This window comes from Cervus elaphus, chromosome 22, assembly GCF_910594005.1.
Source record: "Cervus elaphus chromosome 22, mCerEla1.1, whole genome shotgun sequence".
In the NCBI taxonomy this organism is placed as follows: domain Eukaryota; kingdom Metazoa; phylum Chordata; class Mammalia; order Artiodactyla; family Cervidae; genus Cervus; species Cervus elaphus.
In genome coordinates, this window is record NC_057836.1 from 58,702,027 (window position 1) to 58,720,028 (window position 18,002).

Genomic DNA, 18,002 nt, shown 5'->3' on the forward strand with positions numbered 1-18,002 from the left:
AAGTCCTCTGTCAGCCAGCCACCCCGACCCTTTTTTCTCAGTCTTCTTTCTTGCCTCTTGTGCTCAGCTCACCACTAGTAGCTAACTTTCTTTCTTAGCATTCTCACTTCCTTGGGCTTCTAGAAAAATGAATTTTTAATATTTTCCTGCATTGCTCACTGACCCTTCTTTTGTATTATTTCTGGCTCATCTCCTTTCTTCTGCCCTTAATTATGAGTGGCTCCTAAAGCTTAGCCTTTAGTTCTTAGTTTTTGTTCTAATATTCATTTTTTTTTAATTTTGCCTCTTATCTATGGGTTGTCTACCCTACTCTTTCCCCACTGCCTTCAGCATGGTTCAGACTCTTCTCTTTGCCAGATTTATTCTTCTGTAGAGAAGCTCCAATTATGTCTCTCCCTTGGTCACCTACTTAAGACTTTTATTTATTCTATAACCAAACAAAGTTTGTTGTAATGTAATAGTAATGACACTGAACTTGGGCTCCAACAACCTGGGCTCAAATACTGGCTCTGCCGCTTCTAGCTGTGTGAATTTGGACATGCCAACTAACACCTCAATTTCTATGTCTGAAAAATGGCAATGAATAATACCAACCATAGATTTACTGCAAGGATGAAATGAGGTAAATAAAGGTGAAAGCAGTGTGTGACATGTGAATTATTATTAAGCATGAGTATCATCTTTCCAAAAATATGTGTTAACTCTTGGGACCCTGGTAGCTCAAATGGAAAATAAAATGCCTACAACGTGGGAGATCTGGGTTCGATCCCTGGGTCGGGAAGGTCCCCTGGAGAAGGAAATGGTTATCCACTCCAGTATTCTTGCCTGGAGAATTCCATGGGCAGCAGTGCCTGGCAGGCTATAGTCCATGGGCTCACAAAGAGTCGGACATGACTGAGCGACATATATGTGGCAAGCATTGGCTATATACTGATGGAGAAGCAAACAAGGCCCTCTGCAGTCATGGGGCTCACAGTCTAGAGAGTAATATAAGCAATTAAAATAGACACAGTAGTGTGAAGTCTGCAAGAACTAACAGGTGCTTGAAGTAGCACATGAGAACATCTCATCTAAACTTACAGTGGAGAGGAATGGTGAAGAAAGACAGCTAAGATGACACCTAAAATATAGGTAATGAGTTGGCCAAGGAAGGAAGGGGAGTCAAGCTGTGGGTGACGATGGCAAAAAAATGTGAAAAGGATTCCAGGCAGTGAAATTTTATGGGCCAAATCTGGGAAGGGAAAGGGAGAGAGACCATGGAGCTGTCTAGGAACAGAAAGGAGTTCAGTGTGATTGGAGTATACAAAACTGAGTACAAAGAGGGAGCAAGAGTTGGAAGGGACAGGCAGTGAAAGCAGAGAGGTCATGCATGCAATTTCCCGCATAGGTGAGGCAAACAGAAGGCATCGATGGCCCAAGGTGAGCAGAGGGTATTCCAGACTGTAGACTGACCATGCCCTCAGGAAACAGAGGGAAAGACTGGGAAGTTACTCAGGTTGACACACAGCCCTCGTCTGAAGGGCCTGTCATGAACCCTAGCCGCTGGGCTGCTGGGTCCCAAAGAAGGGAGATGGGCAGAAACAAGGCAGGCCCCTAATAAAAAGCTACTCACCAACCAATTTATTTATAAAGAGCAGTGATTTTTCAAAATGTTTCTATATCTGATATCTTTTTAAAAATCTTCTCTGCATCCCTGTGAGCCAAACAGGAGTAAGTATTGTTACTTTTATGAAGGGTACAGTTAGTCACATCCATTAATAAAGAGGTGGCACAGTTAGTCCCATCCATTATGGTGATGACAAGTGGGAAGTGGGATAAATCATATATAAAATTCTCCTTAATCCTGCATTTTAAATTTAACTTTAATTCAGGAATGGCTGGCTGCCAAACAAGTATAAAGTGGGGTATATTAGAAAACTCCTGAGACTGGAATCAGGAAACTGGGTGCTAGTTTTAGCTTGGTCACAAACCTGTTTACTGACCTTTGGCAAATCACTTTAAGCAGTCTGCCCCTCAGTTCCCTCTAGTCAGACTAGATCATGAGTTGCTAAGGACTCTCCTGACACTCAGATCCCAAGACTCCAACTACTGAGGGCAAAGGAAAAGCCAGCATTCCAAATGTATTGGAGAATGTTTTAAAATTTATTTTTAGCTCCAGTCTTTATTTTTATTTTGATCTTCTGTCTTGTTTCTCCTTGCAGTTCTGTCATTTCCCTTCCCCCTGAAGATATTTAAGAAGCTGCCTTTTCATCATTTTAAAACTGTAAATATGTCCTTGAAACATGCAAAGAGGCTTTTGTGTACTTACAAATCGAGGTTATTATCGTACAAGTAAGTCACTTGAGTGCACTGCATTCCTCAGCTTGCTCCACTGAGAGGTTTATTAGGTTATATTGTCCTATCTTAGAAGAACTAGTTTAGTAGATAAAACCTCCCACTTTAAAAGGTGGGCTATCTGATGAAACAGGGTGCTTAATGCTCCAGAGTGTAAGCAAAAGGATTTTGGCACTGCCCAAAGACAGACACACTTCTCTAGGACAAGTAGGTGCTCCACTTAAAGTGGCACAGTCAAGGACAAATGTTCTAAAATTAACCCAACCAGCTGCTCTGCCGCAGACGCCCACCTGTTAATTATGCTGTCTGCTCCTTGTCCAGCCTTCTCTCCCCATGAAACCAGAACTCCACTCACTGCAACCCTTAAGAGGCCTGAAACTTCACATACTTTCCCAAAGATTACCTACCCAGGACAGCAGAGAGCTGGTTTCAAAAATATATTGGGGTACAGGTACTCAAAGAATCTTTCAGCTTTCCATCTCAGATTCCTAAAATGTCAGCTTACATGGTGCCAGCAACTAGTTTCAGAAGCCAGGTGACATAAAGCCTTCCTTGTTTGTGTGGTGACAATACAAAACTAGAGTGTGTGAATCCCACTGAATTCTAGGAACTTTTTAAGTAGGAGAGTTTGCAATCTTACGATAGCTTGAGGAACAGTAGAAATGAAGACAGATATATTAGTTTCTATGTTTAGATCTTAAGATGTGTCATCAACCTAGCAATAAACGGAACAGTTGTCAATGTGTAGTAATGAGATTCAAATGAATTAACCAGATGCTATTTGTAAAGAACTAGTAAACATGAGGAAATGGCAGCCCACTCCAGTGTTCTTGCCTGGAGACTCCTAGGAACGGGGGAGCCTAGTGGGCTGCCGTCTGTGGGGTCGCACAGTCGGGCACGCCTGAAGTGACTTATCAGCAGCGGCAGCAGCAAACATGAGACAAACAACTTGAAACACGTGAAACAAACGCTTTAGAATGCAATTGGAAATATCTCTCAGTATAGAGGTCATGCTGTAGAGTTGGGAAGAAGTGTGATTATTTTTCTAATATATACAGTTAGTTTTTATGGTAGAGGTGTTTTATCTTTTTATTAGATTATGTTAGGCAAAAGTACCAGGGATTCCCTTTCTAAATGTGTTGTCATTCTTGCAGTTGATGTAAATTTATTACTGAAAATACATTATTCAAATTTGGCACTCAGAAAATATTTTATTTTATTATTTTTTTTAGAAAGTATTTTAATATTGATTATAGTAAATCCTTTTTTTAATAAAGTAAAATTTTTGAGTTGTATAAGACAAACAACTAAGATATTTTTCAGATGATAAACTTTCTTCTGAAGTACTATGTGCTTAGTATGTTCTCTTATGAAGAAAATTCACATTATATAAACAAAATTTTATTATATCTATATTATTATTCTTAAATCAGAAAATTTAAGCCTGTCTTAACATGATTCTAATTAACACACTCTTTCAATAGTATTATTAATCTATCAGACAGTATTAGATGGGAATACAAAGATGCATCAAAGCATGATATAAACTTAAAAATATAAAGTAGAAGATTATAATAAGTCACATAAACTGTAAAGAATGTTATAATGAGGATTTTCCTGTCTATTAAAATATACAAATTACCAAAACAGAATTACTGAATAAACTTACAAAGTTCAGATGCTTATGTTTTCAATTATTATTCATATTTCTTAGTTTGATATGCCCAATAAAAAAACTAATTTGTTTTTCAAGCCTTTTTATCTACTAAATGTTCCAAGTGTGGTTCCTACACTTTTAGCTTTATTATGAAAATGTCAATATATTTCCATGATAACTTTATACAAAACTAAGGACTTAGTTCAATTACCATTTTTAAAATTATATTTTATACAATTAAACTCTCTTGGTTCTTTAGACTTCAGCTCACAGCTAAGATGCAATGACAAGAATCAGACTAATCCTGCTGCCTGAAACCACTAAAAAAATGGACAAAATATATGAAACAAATGTTTTCAGGTATTGGACATCAAGCAGCAGATCCCTGATGGTATTGGACATCCCAGTGATCCCTGAAGAGAGCAGTAGCAAATGAGGTGAACTCTATGATTGCCCTAGCTTACTACCTAGAGTTTCCAGGCTGGGACACAGGGAGGAGCAACTGAGGAGAAGCCTAATATATTTCCTGAATTAAACAGCTGAGAATCTGAGAAGACCAAGGTGGCTAGAGTTTGCAGAGTGGAGCACCAGAAAAAAACAAAAAAACAAAAACAGCTGCATGGGGGGAGACTTCCAGGGATCTACAAATGGTCCCCCTCAAGTCTTCAGCAGAGTACCAATCAACACATGTGTTTAAGAAACCTACTTGAGGCCAGAGAAGGAACCACCTTAAAGGACAGAGGGAACAAATCTTTAGAGATCACCCAGGACCAGGATTAGTCAGCCACAGTGGAAAACTTTATAGTTCAACCTTGTAATGCGTAATTAGAAGGGTATTGCCTGAGTGAAAGGACAGAACTAGCCTTATACTAAAAAATGCAGTGGTCCCACGTAACAAAACTTAAAAGCTATTTAAACTTCAAGTTATTTCCAAGTAATTGCACCCCAGACAAGAGCTCAAGAATAAAAAAAAAAAATCCCAGCCATCAATAAGGTAAAATTCACAATGTCTTGCAGCCAATGAAGCCATGCAAAAAAGCAGGAAAATGCAACCCATGATGAGTAGAAAAGTAAACAGAAACAGATCCAGAAGTGACACAAATAAATGATAGGGGTAGTAGTCATGGTTATTAATACAGTTATAACTATATTCCTTATGTTTAAGAATGTAGAGGAAAGACTGACCATGTTAAGTGGAGCATGGAAAATGTGGCAGAAATCCCAATTCAACATCCACTGTTGAAAAATACAATGTCTCAGATGAAAAATACATGAAATGGGATTAGTAGGTTAGACACTACAGATGAGTAGATTTATGAAGTTCAATACATAGCCGTAGCAATGGTCCAGTATGAAACACAGGGAGAAAAAAGGCAGATAAATAAATAAATCATCAGTTTAAATAAATGAATCAGTGAGCTGTGGAACAACTTCAGAAGGCAGGAAAATAAATAAATCAGCAATTTAAAAAAATAAATCAGTGAGCTGTAGTACATGTATAAGTTGGTATCCATGAAAGAGAGGAGAGGAACAGAAAAGAATTTAAGGAATAATGGATGAAGTTTTTCTAAATTTGATTGTAAGAAAATCCATCTAAGAAATCCATAGATCCAACAAACCTTAAACAAACAAGTGTAACAAACCTTAGACACATGAACTGGGAGAAGACTGCCCCAGGGCACATTATAATCAAATAGTCTAACAACCAACAGCAAAGAGAGAAACTTAAAAGCAGCCAGAGGGGGAGAAAAAAATAACACAGTCTGTACAAAGGAACAAATACAAGAACGGCAGCTTTTGCGCAGAAACAATGCAAGCCAAAAGATAGTTGAGCAGAATCCTGAAAGTACTGACAGAAAAAAAAAAAAGTTAACCTAGACTTCTATACCCAGAAAAAAATATCTTTCAAAAAAAAAAAAAAGAAGAAATAGACTTTTTCAGGCATGAAAAGGCAATCAGCAGACCTGCACTGCAGGAAATTTTAAAAAGAAATCCTTCAGGCAGAAGGATATCTAGATCTATGTAGAGGAATGAAGGTCATCAAAAAGGGAAAATAGGTGGCTACGTGTAGAATACCTTTTTATTATTTTTAAAATCTCTTAAAAAGATAATTGACTTTTTACAGGAAAAGTATTAACAATATGTGGTGGAGTTTAAAATGCAAGACAGCAGTGACGCAGGTTGAGGGGAGGAAAAGGAGTACACTATTACAAGTTTCTTACACTGTTGGTGAGGTAGTAAATATACTTAAAGGTAGGCTGTGCTAAGTTAGAGATGGATACTATAAACCCTACGGCAATTACTATTTTTTAAAAAAAGAGTTATAACTAATAACAATGGAAATATAAAGGACCCTAAAATGTTCAATCTAATGGAAAATAGAAAAAGAAGGGGGACAGAATATAAAGCAAAAACCAAGATGGTAGATTAAACACGACGTGTATCATTATTACATTTAAAAGGCTTAGACACTCCAGTTAAAGGAAGAGATTATGAGATTGAATAAAAGTTCTTAGAAGACACAATCATGCTACTTATAAGAAATCCATTATAAATATTAAGATGTAAATAATTTAAAGGGAGAAGTGTGGAAAAAGATAAGTGTTGAGACTAATCAAAAGCTTCTCATAGTGGCTATATTATTATCAGACAAGGTAAATTTCAGATCAAAGACTATTGCCAGGGATAAGGAAGGACATTTCATGCTGATTAAGGAGCCAGTTCATCAGAAGAACATAACAACCCTAAATGTTTATGCAACTAATAAAAAGGCTTCAAAATGAATGTGGCAAAAACTGCAAGAAGGAATTGATAAACTGCTCATTATAGTTGGAGATTTCAACAACTTTCTCACTGAATTGATATAATAAGTAGAGAAAATCATGATATAACAAGTAGGGAAAAGAATATAGATGATTTGAATTACATTATCAACCAACTTGATGTAATTAACATTTATGTAACACTTCACCAACAACAGTAGAATATAAATCTTTTCAAAGGCATTTATCAAGATAAGTCATATACTGGGTCATAAGACAGGTGCCAAGAAATATAAAAATATTCAAATCATACAAAGTTTATTCTCTGATCACAAAGGAATTACTTAGAAATCAATAATAGGAAGGTATCTGAAAAATCCCCAAATATTTGGAAATTACACATTTTTGAATAACCCATGGGTCAAAGAAGACATAGAAGGGAAAATTATAAAGCATTTCTGCTGAATTATAAATGAAAATACAGCACAGAAAAATTTATGAGCTGCAACTAAAGAAGCACTTAGGGGAAAAGGTCTCAAAACAATGATCTACAGTTCTATCAAGAAACTAGTAAAAGAAAATAAAACCCAAAGGAAGCAGAAGAAAGTAATAAAGATAAAAGCAAAAGTAAGGGGACTCATTCCCTGGTGGTTCAGTGGTAAAGTACCCACTTGCCAGTGCAGAAGGTATGGGTTGGCTCCCTGATCTGGAAAGATCCCTCCTGCCTCGGAGCACCTAAGCCCAAGCACCACAGCTATTGAGCCCGTGTGCTGCAGCTCCGGAAACCTGCCCAACCTGGAGCCCATGCTTCACAGCAAGAGAAGCCACGCCAACTAAAGAGTAACCCCCACTCACCACAGCTAGAGAAAAGCCCGAGCAGCACTGAAGCCCCAGCACAGCCAAAAATAAATTTAAAAAGATTTTTTTTTAAAAAAAAGCAAAAACGAAATAGAAAAACAGAGAAAATCATTGAAACCAAAAGCTCTTTTGAGAACATGAAGCTATCTAGGTTTTCAAAACCCATTAAATAACAATTGCAGTTATGATCCTAAAGCTTCTATTTTTGGTAGATAAAAAAAAACTAGACCAGAAACCATGAGAAATATCTAGTATGTGTATGTGTTTGGGTCCTTGCTCATGCCTGCCTGATTTGTTTTCTGAAGAAAATGAAAGATCTTGTGTGCTACTGAAGGGAAATAATCTATGAAACCACTTGAAATGTACTACCTGTATTTTTACATAGGTATTTATACAAATATGTGTGTTCACATACTCCTCATCAGGAGTGCAGAACTTGTAAGACCATCTTGCGTTCTTTGTTTTTCTAAACCCTATTCCCTATTTGGCTTCTCCTTTTTAAAAAATGCTATTTGGAGAAATCAGTCATTCATTTATTCATTCAACTTAATTATGAAATGCTACAATTTGCCAAAGACTGTGGGACATGCTGGGGGACACAGCTGTTAACCAGACAAACAAGATCCTTGCCCACTGAGCAGAGTCTAATGTGGGATACAGACAAGTAAATAAGCAATTACAATGTGCTAGTGTAAAAATGCCATCATGGAAAGAACAAGTGCCAGAGGAATCCATCGAATGGGTAATCAGCTTGGACCCGAAATATTCCTCAAACTAGCAGCTAAAAAGTTTTTTTTTTTAGTTTTTTTTTTTAATGTGATAACTAAGTTTCTTGAAGTATTGTGATTCTACACAGGCAATACAATTTTAGGTATAAAACAGTAAGTAAATTATGAGTTTAAAATGGAAAGAATTCCTTGACTATTATATACCTAATATTACTCTACTTCTTATTTTGTCCACACTGTGTTGGTACTCTGTTGAAATTTTTGAGTATAAATAGAATGCTATGTAAATATATAGAATGCCATTTTAAAACTAATTCTCAGTATTATTGAGAGTTTTTTTGTAAGTATTCTAGAAAAGAAAGAACATATAGGTGATTCTAACCTGTTCAGAATTTTTTAAAGATCTCTTTGTTTTAGTAGGGCATGAGAAATGGCAGAGCCTAAGCCAAGAATCTAGATCCGTAGGCATAGTCTGAGGCATTCCAGGCTTAGAGAAGTGAGGCAAGCCTGAGAAATGTGGATTCCAAAGATTGGGTAAGAAAGCGTACATGTTTCGTTCAAGAAACTCAGATAGGTTTTGAAACTATAACTCTTGATTTTCACATTTGGAAATGTGTCAAGATATTGTTATAAACTCCCATATTCTAGCTATAACATTGTACTTTGTAATTAGTTATACTGAAAAGCTGAAAACAATTTAGATGCCTAATGAGACCAGCCTGGCTGAATAAATTATGTCATTCACACAATGGAATGCTAAGCAGGTTTTTAAATTATGTGGCAGTGATTCTCAAATGTTATTGTGCTTCAAAATCACCTGGAAGGCTTGTTGAAACACAAATTGCTGGGCTCCATCTCCAGAGTTTTTGATTTGTCAATCTGGTGTAGGGCCCAAGAATTTGCATTTTGAACAAGTTCCCAGGTTGTTACTGATGATAGTGGTCTAGGAGGCCATCAGTGTAAGAACACTGATGTTGTTGAGAACAACTGATGTAGAGTTATTTTTAATGATTTGGAAGAATATTCACAAGGTATTGCTAAGTTGAGCCAAAGTTTGTACATTATGTTCTGTATGTATACATATAGAAGTTCACATGGAGAAATATTATCAAGTTGGCATCACTGGCTGTCTTCCAGGTGGATCAAATTGTAGGTTTTTAATGTTTTCTACACTTTGAGTGGCAGATTTTCCTGTAATAAGCATAGTTTAATCACTAAAACATAATCAAATTTCTTAGTTAAAAAGATAAGATCATGAGTGCTGGTCGCTCAGTTGTGTCAACTCTTTGTAACCCCATGGACTGTAACTGGCCAGGCTCCTTTGTCCATAGAATTCTCCAGGCAAAAATACTGGAGTGGGTAGCCATTCCCTTCTCCAGGGGATCTTCCCAACCCAGGGATCGAACCAGGGTCTCCTGCATTGCAGGCAGATTCTTTACCATCTGAATCACCTGGGAAGCCTAAGATCATGAAGTCCTGGCCAGTATCACTAACAAGCTGGAAACATCGAAATGGGCTGGATCCTCATCCCGCTCTGGCTTTTTAACGATGTCTTGTTAGGAGTGCATCTTCAGAAGCAATCACAGACAGAGGAACAGCGATGGCCCCTGTGTACACCCAGTTCCTGATGGGAAGAAAGACACAGAGGCTGATGTTATATGGAGAGCTTCTGCACTGTTCCTTCCTTCATTTTAGTAGTGCCATACAGGCTTCTTCTGTGGATGTTTGAAGAAAAACTGGGTGGGACCCAAAAGGCGACCTGCCAGAAGTTTGAAGCATCTGGATTGGCACACTCTTTGTTTCCTGGTGCAGGGCAGATCCATTTCCCAGGGTATCAGATTAAGGCGTCTCCTTTCTGGAAGAAAAGATTTCATGGTTTAAGTTCCCGTCCACTTTGTGTCTGTGGCACTCTGCTGTCTCCTCTCCAGCACGCAGCCTCGGGGGTCACCGTGCCCGTTCCCTGCCGATATCAGCGTGCCAGCTGGGGTGTCATGCACACCAAGCACAGAGACACCATTCAGCGTCCACAGGCTGGTTTCAGGAAGCCACAGAGCCTCTGAGTTCCTGCAAACCTTGACAGATCTTCCTGTAGCCTCGCATTTGCTGAACAGTTCTCACGGGGAGGGAGAGGGAGGGAGCTAGGGTAAATGTCAAGGGTGAAAATGTGCCAGGAGCAGCGAGAGCAAACAGTGGCCACCAATGTTCAGGAGACGGATGGGTGGGTGACAGTGTAGTATGCAAAGACTTTTCAGTGGAACACATTACTTAGCATTGGTTACGCTTTTCCATGTCCTTGCACCACTGGTTAATAAATTGGGAGGTAGCCACGTCACTGATCTTATTTAGAGCAAGAGTTCTTCACAAGTGTCTAACAATGCCAGTGTTTGAGAGTCATATGGAAAATAAACCCTATGTAAATCTCACAATGAAGTCACTGCTTTTTAAAAATTTTTTAATCATTGGAAATATAAAATCATGTTCTGTTTAGTCTGTTGTTCAAAGAAAAAGACATTCATTCTTTCAAAAAAATATTTATTTACTTGGCTGTGGCTGGTCTTAGTTGCGGCACATGTTGTGACGTGCAAGAACTTCAGTTGCGGCATGTGGGATCCTATTCCTGACCAGGAAGGGAACCAGGCCCCGTGCGTTGGGAGCACGAGTCTTACCCACTGGACCACTAGGGAAGTCTCAAAAGACATTAGTTCTATGTTGACTTTCAAATAGGTGACATATTATTTGTTGGAAAATTTTAGTCGATAATGTGTTGCTTTCTGCCACCTTACATGTGAATGAAGGGGACAGACTTGTTTAAGACACAGCTTTCTTAAGTTTTGCAAGTTCAAAATTAGCTACATACTGGTTCATAATTCATTATTTATAACTATTGCTTTAATATAACTTACCTGTTCCCTTCTGGTGCTGTGACATGAATTCAGTATGTGAATCTGTTTACGACCCTATAAAAGGAAGTTATTTGAAATTCTCACCTGTTATTTGAATGCTGAGAACAATGTTATAATTAATCAATTCATTTACCAAAAATTTATTGAATAGCAGGCCTGTTCTGTGCCAGGCACTGTCCTAAGGTACATCAGTAACTCCCTTCAAGAAGTTCACATGCCAGGGAACTGGAATTCCCTGGCAGTCCAGTGGTTAAGACTCCGTGCTGCCACTGCAGGGGGCATGGGTTTGATCCCTGGTCAGGGAACTAAAATTCTGTATGCCTTGTGGCGCAGCCCAAAAAAAAAAAAAAAGTTTATATTCTATATTGGGAAGACTACTAGTAAAACATTAAACAACTATAATGTGCAGGTAATAATATCACTAAGATAAAAAATAAAGCAGGGCCATTATAAGGATTTTGTATTTTATTCTGACAGAAATGGGAGGTCTTTGGGTGGGTATGGATTTAAGCAAGGGACATGGTCCAATTTCTGTTAATGAAGAATCACTCTGGGTGCTGGGTGGAGAATTGGCTAGAGGATGCCTAGTGTCCATTGAATTAACACCTTGCCTTAAGTTATATTTCACTGAGGACAGTTCTGTACCAGTAGACCTGAAAACCTGATCCTACACAGTAGAGTCTTGTCTTTTCATACTTTCCATGCAAAATCGATTTGTAAAATGAAATTTTTCTATATTCCTTAAGGAAAAAATTTTTTTTTCTGGAAAGTCACTTTTACATACATTCTCTCTAAATGAGAGTTTATCCAAAGCTTAGTTTTTAATAATTTCTTTCATACTACAGTCAGCTCTCTGTATCCACAGGCTTCATATCTGTGGATCTGCAGGACCAACTCAGGGACTTGAGCATTTGCAGAGTTTGGTATTGGGGCGGGGGCAGTGCTGGAACCAGTCCTCCTGAATACCAAGGGATGGCTGTATGTGGTTATCAAAATATTTCTGTTTTTTTGTAAATAGGGTTTTGACATTTTTTTTTTTTTAAAGCCAAGAGATGCTTAAGAATTTTTCAAAGGAGCTTCCTGTTTCTTACTATATAAATCAATGAGATTAATTGAGGTTTTGTCTGTTTTGTTTAACTGCATGATGAGGTGTAACACATCATGAGTGTTGAGTGTTGAGTGTGCTCAAGTGTTGAGTGTGCTCAAGTGTTTGAGCCTTCCTCCCTCTGGTTTTCCTCCCTCCCTCCTAACACCTTAAATTGCCTATAGAATCTATCGACAACCTAAACAATAAAAAAAATCATTACTTAGTTATATTTTGCTTTTCACAAAAAGTGCTGTTAACTAACTCAATCAGGTTTATTACTTACTGCATTGGATTTAAATGCTGCTTCTGCTGCTAAGTTGCTTCAGTCGTGTCCGACTCTGTGCGACCCCATAGACGGCAGCCCACCAGGCTCCCCCGTCCCTGGGATTCTCCAGGCAAGAGTACTGGAGTGGGTTGCCATTTCCTTCTCCAATGCATGAAAGTGAAAAGTGAAAGTAAAGTCGCTCAGTCGTGCCCGACTCTGTGACCCCATGGACTGCAGCCTGCCAGGCTCCTCTGTCCATGGGATTTTCCAGGCAAGAGTACTGGAGTGGGGTGCCATTGCCTTCTTCGGATTTAAATGACTTTTGACTAATTTCAGAAATCAGATCCATTCTCAAAGGGTTGTATATTTACTACCAGTAAAAATATTGTGGCTTCTCTGGTGGCTTAGATGGTAAAGAGTCTGCCTGCAATGAGGGGAGACCTGGGTCTGATCCCTGGGTTGGGAAGATCCCCTGGAGAAAGAAATGGCAACCCACTCCAGTATTCTTGCTTGGAAAATCCCATGGACGGAGGAGCCTGGAAGGCTACAATCCATGAAATCATAGAGAGTCAGACACAACTGAGTGACTTCACTTTCGGGCTTCCCTAGAAGTTCAGTTGGTAAAGCATCTGCCTGTAATGCAGGAGACCTGAGTTCAGTCCCTGGGTTGGGAAGATTCCCTGGAGGAGGAAATGGCAACTCACTCCAATATTCTTGCCTGGAGAATTCCATGCACAGAAGAGCCTGGCGGGCTACAGTCCATGGGGTTGCAGAGTTGAACATGACTGAGTGACTAACACACAAAAATATTCCAAATATATAAATGCCACAAGCTTGCCAGGAGGATCCAGAAAAGGAGGACCAAAAATATTTCTAGTGGAAGTGGCCTCAGTTAATAACTGATGAGCCTTTGAAAGGGTCATACTTCATTTAGAAATATAAGTGCCTGGATCTTTATTATTTTGCAGTCTCTCCCTAACTGGTCTTGCTCTACCCTCCTCACAAAAGTAAGAGTAAGTTCCCTTTTTTAGAAATGCAAATCAGATCACATCACTTCTCTGCCTATTACCTTCCAGTGGCTTCCCACTACGCTTAGAATGACTCTACCATGGCCTTTAAAGGGCACTCTATTCATAATCTGTCATACAAGGGCTCTGTCCTCCTCTCCGAACACTGTCCCCTTGTCCCCTGGACCCTGGTCACACTGATCTTGTTGTTCTTCCTTGAATAAGCCAAGCTTGATTCTACTTAAAGGCCTTTAAACTGCTGTTCCTTCTGCTTGGAAGGCTCTTCTCCCAAGATCTTTGTATGGCAGCCTTTATCCCAAGAGTCAGGTTTCTTCTGTTACTAAGTTTATACTTCTGCATCCAAACAGGCAGCACATCTGTTCCTTGGAATAATAGGGCAGCTCTTCCCCAGATGGGATCAAGGTCTGAGACCCTCTTACCTTATCATTTGTAGATGACGAAAGGTATAAAGCAAAGCAGCAGGACTACACGGGGCCAAAGACCAGGGTTTGCACACAGTCCTGTATATGCACCGCGTTTTCTTTTTCTTTACAGGTTATTTTCAGAGCTTTGTCACCACCGAATGATGAGAACCCTTACAGTGCCAAGGTGCAGGAGCAGCTGAAGATCACCAACCTCCGTGTGCAGCTGCTGAAACGACAGTCTTGTCCCTGTCAGAGAAACCACCTGAGTGCAAAGCCTCAGCATTTTACACACTATGCAGTCTATGATTTCATTGTTAAGGGCAGCTGCTTCTGTAACGGCCATGCTGACCAGTGCATACCTGTTGATGGCTTCAGACCCGTCAAGGCCCCTGGTGCATTCCACGTGGTATGTAAAACAAGTCCTCGCTCAGGAAGAAAGCCCTTAGACAGTCTGGTTTCTCTTACCGTGAGTCCGTGCTTGCATAATGCTGCTTTCTTCCTCTGATGATTCACTCCTCCAATGCCATGGCCATCCCAGGATGTGCCTATTAACTTGTTTTTTTTTTTTAATCTTCCATTTTTGAATTATAAATAGTCCAGCATGATAACCAGATTCCTTGGAAAACATTCATGCCAGATTTTAGTGCCGTGACCTTCAGATATAAAGTGTAGGGTGAGCAGTAGGAGAGGTTAGCATAATCATATTTGTGGCATTATCACATAGAAACCAGCTTTGACAGTAAATGGGTACTATTGTTAAATAGATTTTCGAGTGTAAAAACCAAGAACCTTAGTTTAATTCCTGGTATCTTCTGCTTGCCAGCCAGTAGAACGGATTATTTTCCTCTCTTAAGAGTGGCCTCTCACCCTAAGGCAGATTTAAATGCCCTTTCCTCTAGGCTCAGACTTATTGCATTTTCCTGTGAACTTTTACTTGTTTGCATCTCCCAGGAGGACAGACACTGTGTGATCTGTGTCTCCTCAGGATCTAGTGTGTACCTGAGCCAGAAGAAGGTGTTCAGCAGGTGTTTGGTTGAATGATAGCAACATAGGAATAGGGAGAGGATGTAAATTATTGTCACCGTTTGTCCTCACCTCATCTTCTTCCAAAAAAGGCACAGAGTGTCTCAGACAGCAAGTACCATGTTGGGATTCAGGTGGAGGTGTGAATGGAGGGTAGGGAAATAGGAGAGCATTCTGATTCTTTCTACATTTTTTCTGATACGTCTAATCAAACCAAATCAAAAATAAAGAAATTTAAAAGGCTTCAGATTATCCTTACTTTGTTACCTAAAGAGCTGACGTACACATTTGTCTTTTTTTTTTTTTCACATTTGTCTTTTTTCTGGATAGGGCCACCAGGGACCATGAACCAGTTAGCCAACGTGATAATCTTGTTAGCTCGGCTGAGTTAGCGGGGTGCAGCGTAGCATTGGGGTAACTGAAATGATTAGGACAGCAGCCAGGAAGTAACAAGAATAGAAATAATGCTATTACTTCAAAGTGAAGCTGGGGCTCCCAAGTGGAAGAAAGTGCAATATTCATTCAACAAACATCTACTAGTTTCTACTCATTAATGGGTTTTTGAATCAATATTGTTTCAAATAAATGATGAAATAATTTTTTATACCTAAGTTATTGGGTTCAGGTATTAGTCAAATAGAAAGTAACCTAGATATTCTAGAGACATGTCAACCAACTGGACTGAAAACAAGTCTGTATAAGGTAAGAAGTTAATAACTTTCTGCCATTATATTTAGGTGCGTTAGTGAAAGGAGAGCCTGCAGGCTGCAATGTACTGAATGTTTGTGTCCCCACCCCCAAATTTTTCTGTTGAGCCCTTAGTCCCAGTGTGATGGTACATGGAGATGGAGCCTTTGGGACGTGATTAGGTCATGAGAGTGGAGCCCTCATGAATGGGTCTAGTGCTCTGAAAAGGAGAGGCCAGACAGCTTGCTAGCTCTCCTTGTGTCCGGTGAGGATACAGTGAGCGGTCTGCGACCTAGAAGAAGGCTTTCTTCCAGTACCTGACCAGGCTGACACCTGGATCTCGGACGTTCAGCCTTCAAAACTCTGAGAAGTAAATCTCTGTCCTTTGTAATCCACCCAGTCTATAGTACTTTCTTCTAGCAGCCCAAATAGACCACAGTACTGGCCTCCTGTTTCTTCAACTGTCTCCTGTAACCTGAGCCTTAGAGGATAATTTCAGGGTAGAGTCCTGAGGACGGATACAAGCTTAGAGGCTTCCAAAACATGAGTGGCACAGAACAGGACATTTGATTTGTCTCACGACCTGTGAGACAACCTGAATGACTGATCAACCAAACTAAATTACCGGAATTCTCAAGAGCCTTATAAAGCATTCATGGGTATGCATTTAAAAGCAATAGCTTCTTTCTTTTTTTTTTTTTTAAGTAAATCTTCTGAATATAAACTTTCAAGTTGGCAGATTATCTCTGCCTATCCTTTGCCAATTCTAGCAACACTTTCTAAGGCTGAAGAGAAAATCCCAGAAGTTTTTATTATATATTCTGGGTATTTGCAAATACACTGTCCAGAGTGAGAGCCACTGAAAGCCATTGAGACTGGTGTCTTCCATATGCTTCTCACTCAATAGCAGCAATTCCGTCACTGTCTCCTGTGCCTGGGACAAGCTGGTCAAGATATGAAGCCTGGTAAGCTGCAAACTGAAGACCAATCGTATCAGACCCCCAGGCTACCTGACCATTGTGACTCTCCAGAGGGATCCCTCTGTGCTTCTGAGGGCAAGGACAGCCAGGCCTAGCTGTGGCCCCTCAATAAAAGCAAGCATTGTTACACACTAGCTGGTAGGGACATCATCAATTCCCAGTGCTTCAGCCTCAGCCGCTGCTGCCCCAGTGCCCCTGCAGGCCTTGATACCCAGATTTGAAGTGAGGTGTTATCGGTACCAGCAGCAAGGCAGAGGCACCCCTTTCCCCTTTCTGACATGGTCTGCTGATGGCAGAAGTCTTAAAATACAGCCATTCTATATAATCTTCAGCCAGATGATCAAGAGCTTTGCCAGTGGTGATGGTAACAAGGATGTCTGGGCTGTGCAACACTTCATTAAAGAGGGCATTCGTGTTTCTCTCTGCCAGTCCTGTGCGTACATGTGAGCATGTGGGAGCCTTCACTGTGGTTCTACAGAGAGGCTGATGGAGCCAAAAGGGTGAAATTGCACTTGCAGATCTTGATCCATCCCATGTATTCTCAGTGGAGTCCTGATTGCCTTAATCCCTGAGACCAGCCCAGATTTGCAAAAAAAAAAAATGGTTGCAAGAAATGAAAGGCATGGCCAACTGTCGTTAGTGCTCAGATTCAACTTGCCTCTAGCCTCAAGAAAGAGGGCTTCTCCCACAATGGGCGGCACATCCCTGACCAAACTGGCAAGTTTCATTTCACAGGTCTAACACCCACCTGAGTAGGTGGAGTGGCCAACCAAGGAATTCTCCGTCTACATGACAGAGTCAGCCACACCTCTGTGGCGGGGGACACAGGCAACTGGCTGCCTCTCTCATGACAGCCACAGGTCACTCAGTGAGTTTCCTGATGAGAGAGAACAGAGAAAACCTTGTCTTCAGCCTCGGAGCTTGTGAGATTCACAAGGGGGATAAAGGAGGGTGGATGGTGGCAAGTGAATCATTTCTTTCAACCACAGTGCTAACACTCAGCAATGTTTTTCAAAAAAGAACATATAGTGAAATGGGGGCAGAAACATTGGTGGCTTTGTGGCTCTAAATTCATCCCCATCCTTATATTTACAGCTTTTCTCTAAGAATTTACATGTGTAAGAAAGTCAGAGCCTCCCAAAACCTGCCCATCACTCCACTGTAATATTGTGGAAGCTTTAAAGGAAGCACTATATGGTGTTGGGGGTTCCTCTGTGGATCCGGCACGAGAAATAGCCCATATTAGAGGCTTCGTGAGAAGCCCTAGTTCTGACAATAATGGCCAG

The 18,002-nt window shown here is 40.0% G+C and overlaps 1 protein-coding gene across 7 annotated transcripts in view; it reads left to right on the forward strand.

Moving 5' to 3' along the window:
* Positions 1–18,002, forward strand: part of NTN4 (netrin 4) — a 168,985-nt gene that overhangs the window by 80,583 nt on the left and 70,400 nt on the right. For all 7 annotated transcript variants that reach the window (XM_043881307.1, XM_043881306.1, XM_043881308.1 and 4 more), the window contains one exon: positions 14,157–14,432. In XM_043881307.1, coding sequence (XP_043737242.1) covers positions 14,157–14,432 — 276 coding nt within the window. The remainder of the gene's footprint in view (positions 1–14,156; positions 14,433–18,002) is intronic.